Source organism: Dipodomys ordii, unplaced genomic scaffold, assembly GCF_000151885.1.
Source record: "Dipodomys ordii isolate 6190 unplaced genomic scaffold, Dord_2.0 Scaffold21, whole genome shotgun sequence".
Taxonomy (NCBI): domain Eukaryota; kingdom Metazoa; phylum Chordata; class Mammalia; order Rodentia; family Heteromyidae; genus Dipodomys; species Dipodomys ordii.
In genome coordinates this window covers 6,692,349-6,698,383 of record NW_012267237.1, presented here as the reverse complement: position 1 = coordinate 6,698,383, position 6,035 = coordinate 6,692,349, and the positions used below count along the sequence as shown (strand labels likewise).

General features: G+C 51.9%; 1 protein-coding gene across 1 annotated transcript in view; it reads right to left on the bottom strand.

Annotated features, from left to right (window-relative positions):
* The window catches only part of Ropn1l (rhophilin associated tail protein 1-like), a 12,715-nt gene extending 7,021 nt beyond the window's left edge, over window positions 1–5,694 (bottom strand). Inside the window, exons 1-3 of the mRNA XM_013013849.1 lie at window positions 5,403–5,694; window positions 3,059–3,182; window positions 1,105–1,266 (exon numbers count right to left, since the gene is read on the bottom strand). Coding sequence (XP_012869303.1) covers window positions 1,105–1,266; window positions 3,059–3,182; window positions 5,403–5,533 — 417 coding nt within the window. The 5' untranslated portion in view covers window positions 5,534–5,694. The remainder of the gene's footprint in view (window positions 1–1,104; window positions 1,267–3,058; window positions 3,183–5,402) is intronic.
* Between the last annotated feature and the right edge of the window lie 341 nt (window positions 5,695–6,035).

Sequence of the window (6,035 nt, the reverse complement as noted above, 5' to 3'; positions counted from 1 at the left end):
CCCTGGGGGCTCCCCGTGCCACTCAACCTGCTCCAGCCACTTGAGCCCGCCCCCACTGGGAACCCCGCCCACCTCAGGAGGGACTCACGCCCTCCTTGGGGGATCCCCGTGCCACTCAAACCGCTGCAGACAGCTGCCTCCTCCCCCCCATCGGAAGGCAGAAGGAGCTTACTGCAGCCCCAAAATGCAGATTTACAAACTGAGGAGCGCCCCAATTTACGCAAGGTCGTTGTCTACAGTGTTATTGTGACAGCCGTTATATTTTCTACTTGTGACATTGTAATTCACATATAAAATAATTTATCTCTCCCCAAAGATAGAGGAAACCGATTGTCAGTTTATAAAATAATTCCAGGTACCAGTGGCTCACTGCTGCCTGTAATCCGAGGCTGAGATCTAAGTTCAAAGCCAGCCAGAGCAGGAATGTCTGTGAGACTTTCATCTCCAACTAACCACTAAAAAGCCAGAAAGGAAGAAAATGTTTAATTTTTCAAACTTCTTTTCTAAAGCCTGTATTCAATTCAAATATCTGTGTACTCCCTCTGCAGAGAATGCCTTTTTAACTGAGCTAGGTATTCATAGACTTGTTTAAGAATAACTATAGGCCTGGAAAAAATCATCCCACCCCCCAGGGGTGCACACGTTCTTCATTGCTAAGGTACTAAGTGTTTTTTGGTTTTGGTGGCATCTTAGCACTTGAACTCAGGACATGGGTACTGTCCCTGAGCCTTTATGCTCAAAGCTAGCACAGCTCCACTTATGGCTTCTTTTTCCCCCCTGGTGCTGGGGCTTGAACTCAGGGCTTGGGCTCTGTCCCTGAGACTCTCTGTGCTCAAGTCTAGCACTTGACCACTTGAGCCACAGCGCCATGCCAGGCCTTTTCTGAGTAGTTTATTAGAGGTAAGTCTCTCATGGACTTTCCTGCCCAGGTTAGCCTCGAACTGTGATCTTCAGATCTCAGCTTCCTGAGTAGCTAGGATTACAGGCGTGAGTCACTTGTGCCCAACTCAGGCACTAAATTTTCATTGCTAAGGTAAGGAAAGCATTTCCTTAAGTTGCTCTCCAGCGAGGCGTCTGGTTTTGAGGGTGCGGCTGGGTACGTACCCCACCCAGGGTGCTGCAGCCCAGTGCTAAGAACTTCATCCACTCTATCCTCTTGGTGCAAGGGTCCAGCAGCAGGAGCGCTCGGAATTTTTCCACAGGCAGGCACAAATTTTTCCACTTCTTCTCAAGGTCATCTAATTCCACGAATTCCTTGTGGCCACACTGTTGAGAAAACACAGTATGACAGAGTCCAAGAACTCCATGGAAGAACCCCGTGAGTGGCCCTAGGCAGTGGAAACATCAGGGCAGCCCCCAGGTAGGGTAGGGAAGTTGAGGGAGGTGGCCACTGGCTAGATGTCAGTAATGTCTATGTCGGTAAAAGGAGGAAAGGAGCCTGGCGCTGCCCTGTGGCTCCGGCCGATCATCCTAGCTACTCGGGAGGCTGAGTAAGTGAGGATTGTGATTTGAAGCCAGCCCAAGTAGCAGTCTGTGAGATTCTTTTCTCCAATTAGTCACCAAAAGGTCAGCAGTAGAGCTGTGGCTCAAATGGTACAGCACTAGCCTTGAGTATAAAAACTTAGGGACAGCAACTAGGCCCAGAGTTCATGCTCCATGATCAGCAAAGAGTAAAAAGAGGTAAAATGACTAGGGAGCAAATACCTCATGGTGGTATGACCACATGAAAGGAGTGTACAGATACTGGGTATATGCTTCTTCCCGGTCTGCTACTTTAGTGAATCTTCGTAGAGATTGCCCACAGCTGCGGTTTGTTCAAGCTAAGAGAGCACTGATACCACAGGACTCTGTGGGCTGGGCCTGGAAACAGCACACTTCTCCAAAATGCATTTTGGAGCCAATGCTTTAAAAGTCAACATCACACCAGCGGTGCCAGTTTTAGCACCATGACCTCACATTACAAATGGCCCAAACCCCTTCCACTGTAAACTTTCTATTAATTCATGTCTTCAGTGTGGAGGGCAGGCCTAGTGATGGCTCCCCTCTTCCCAGGTTCTCAAGTTTGAACTCATACCTTGAATTTGCTTGGCAGCCACGCTACCCCTTGAGTTATCATGGCTGGAAATGTGTTTTCCAAATAGGGTATTACATTTATGCCGGGGCCAGCCTATTTGCACTTCCCATATAGCTGGGGTGTCAGGCACATCTCCCCATTCCCAGCTTTTCATTTTTATTTATTTATTTTGTGCTGGTCCTGGGGCTTGAACTTAGGGGCACTGTCCCTAAACTTTTGTATTCAAGGGTACTACTACTCTAGTACTTGAGCCACAGCTCCACTTTGTCTTTCAATGGCTAATTGGAGTAAGAGTCTCACAGATTTTGTTCCCTGAGCTAGCTTCAAATCACAATCTTCAGATCTCAGCCTACTGTGTAACTAGAATTACACGTGTGAGGCACTGGTGCCAGGCCATACCCAGTTTTTTTCTTCTTGTTGATTGGAATCTCACCACATTTTTGTCTAGTATGTCCTTAAACTGAGATCCTCCTGATCTGACTCTGGAATAGCTGAAATTACAGGCATGGGCCATCATACCCAGATTAACATTTAGTCTTTATTTTTGGCTTGAACTTAAGGCCTAGGCACTGTCCCTGAGCCTCTCGGTGCTCAAGGCTAGCACTCTACCACTTGAGCCACAGCGCCATTTCTGACTCTATGCATGTGGTACTGAGGAATTGAACCCAGTGTTTCATGCATCCTAGGCAAACACTCTACCACTAAGCCACATTCCCAGCCCTGTCTTCCTTTTGAGTTGAAAAGAAATCATGTTTCATTTTTCTGACATCTACCCATGAAGAGCTATTTGGGGCTCTTTTCACTAGACAGAGTCACAGAGTTCATACACTCCTCTATAGAAATAGGCCTTGAAGACCCAGGCTGGGAGGTGGGGGAGTGGAGAGGGGGTCGGGCAGGCAGCCGTCCCAGCGGCTCGGCTGGCTGGCTCATCAACCCGGAAGCCGCACAGGTGACGAGACAGAGGCAGCCCCTTCCTTCTCTTACCTGCTTGTGCAAGACTTTCAGAAGCCCCTGTGTCAGGCCTGTGTCTGTTTTCTGGGTAGCCACGGGCATTTCAATTCTGTCCTTGACTGGAAGTGGATCTCCTCTGGACAGAGCTGAAAAATAGCTGAAAAGAAGAGAGGTGCCGAAGTTCATCAATACACAAGAAACATCCCACGTCCAGGCGGAAGCAGGGAGACTTCCGAAGACCTACAGTCGCAGCGCCTCTGCTTCACTCTCGCAGCTAAGCTCCTCTGAGCCCAGGTCCACCTGCTCAGAAGCAGCTCCTCCAACCCACACTGCTCTTACCCAGAGAGGACGGACTCCAAGGGCCTCTGAAAGGCAGTCAGCAAGGTGTGAGGTTGGGTCTGTCCTGACTGAGTCTAAGGTCAGGCTACATCAGCCACCCCTGCCAGCTGGGCCTGCTGCTTTCTGAGGTGGTCTGTGGACACCTCTGTATGGGCACCGGAGCCCAGCCCAGCACACAAAGCTCATCCGCTGTCCACAATGGGAGCTGTGGCTGCTGCCTCGCTGGTTCTTTATGGAGACACTGTCAATCCCTCTTAGGTTATCACAAGCCAAGCCATGGGAAGAGTTCAGGGTAACAAGTCAAATGAGGGGACCCATGTGGGCCTCAGGTGGGTGGGAGGGAAAGGAGGGGGTGCCAGGAAGGGTCTTCCTGGCAGAGGGCCAGCCCCGCCAGGGAAATGACATTAGGACAGGCACAAGGACCACAGGCCTGCATTTAAAAGAGCTGATCATTAGAAACCTAAAAATGTCACGGCTGGGCATGTCCACCTGGTCCATTTTCTAAACCCTGAAACACAGCTCTTCTCTCATGCTTGTAAGACAATGTCTGCTCCATGTTGTGGCTTCACTAAGGTTCAGAGGGAAAGCCACATGAAGTCAGCCAGCCAGCCAGCCAGCCAGCCAGCCAGCCAGCCACAAAGGTAAGGCTGAAGACCCGAGGGGCCAGGCGGGAGGAGGAGTGACTTGGTTGGCCGAGGGGTTTTTGTGTCTTGTGCTTGCGTGCCGGTACTGGGGCTTGCTATGTTTACACTCAGCCTTTTCACTCAGGCCTGGCTCTCTACAACTTGAGCTTTTTGCTGGTTAACGAGAGATAAGTGTCTCTCAGATGTCTGCCAGGGCTGGTTTTGAACCATGATCATCAGATATCAGCCTCCTTGAGTAGCTAGGATTACAGGCGTGGGCCACTGGCACCAGTTTCTAAATTCCTACATTGTTCTTAAGACAATTCAGTGGCATGGAACACTCAGAAGATTCTTTAAAGAATTACCAAATATAATTGCATGCTCAAAAATTGGTTAAATTTTTTACTTTTCTGTAAAGTACAAATAAAACTTTTATAAATCTATGTGGGTGTGTTGTGGTGTGTGGTGTGTGTGTGTGTGTGTGTGTGTGTGTTGGTTCTGGGGCTTGAAGTTAGGGCCTGCGTGCTGTCCCTTAGCTATTTTGATGGCACTGTTATCAACTTGAACCACAACCCCACTTCCATCTTTTTTGGTAGTTAATTGAAGAGTGTTATAGACCTTCCGGCTTCAACCTATGATCCTCAGAGCTCAGCCTCCTGAGTAGCTAGGATTATAGGCGTGAGCCACCAGAGCGTGGCAATACTGTTTTTTATTTAGGCTTTAATGATTAAAGCCACAGACCATAATTTTTACCTTGAGAATATTCCAGAGGCAATCAACAAAAGTATTTTGCAGAAGGCAAACACTGGTTTAACAGGTTGCCCTGTTGGTGGGTTAAATAAGTGCCCCAAAGATACCCAGACTCGAATTCCTAGAACCTATGAATGATACTCAAGTGGCAATAGTGTGTTCAGTAAAGGATCTTAGATGGAACAGTTATTATTGTTGGGTCATTCCACAATGAACCCACAGCTCTTTAGAAGAGGGTGAACTGGAAGATGCTCGCTGTGAAGATACGAAAAGGAACGGTTTTAGCAAACTAAGCTGGCTAGGAGGAGTCTCTATGGCGGAACACGGCTGAGATTCCCCTTGTTTAAAAAAAGCCATTTCATGAAGGAAGTCAGGGTGTAACTGCGCCTGCCTCCACACCTGACTGCCTGGCCCGTATGGGGGCAGGAGAGCACTTTTGTTGCTGCTGTCGGTCTGGGCCTTGAACCCAGGGCCCGGGTGCTGTACCTCAGCTCCTAAGCTCCAGGCCAGCGCTCTACCGCTAGTGCCACAGCGCCACTTCCGGTTTTCTGGTGGTTTCTGGGAGATGAAAGGTTCACGGCCTTTCCTGCCCGGGCTGGCTTCGAACCGCGATCCTCAGATCTCAGCTTCTCCAGCGTCCCCGGCCCCGGGCGCGCCCCGCTTACCCCGCGGACCACTGCAGCACGTCGGCGGGCTGCGTGCGGATGGCGGCCTTGGTGAACTGCTTCAGGAGGTCCGGCAGCTCGGGCGGAATGTGGATCTGCTGCGCGCAGAACATGGTGTCGGGGAGCGGCATGGCTCTCCACGGGCCGGGACGGCCTGCGGCGAGGGGGACGGGGACACCGGGCGGAGGCCGTCGGCGGAGCTCGGGCCGGGGACGGGCCGGGGAGGACGGCGGGACTCAGCGGTTCCTCCTGCAACCGCCCCAGCAGCGACTCCGCTCGCCCCACGGCTCGAGGGCTGGGCCGCTCTCCTGTGGCGTCGCGGTCTCCAGGCAACCGAGACGCGCGGTCGCGGGCGGGGCAGCGCCATTGTGACGTCACGGCACCCAGGCAACCGGGACGCGTGCGGGCCGCGCCCCTGAGCCTGCGCGTGCGCACACGGCTCGGGCCGGGGAGCGCGTCTTAGGGTGCCGGAAGTCGCTTTCCCGGCTAACGGGTGACCCCGAGCTGCACGTTTCTTTCAGAGCAGTGTCATTTGATCAATTTTCCACCGCGGGACGGGCACGGGGAAGTCGGATCGGCCCTCTCCTCGCTCGGGCGGCGCGGGCCGGTGCGGGCCGGTGCGGACCCCGCGGA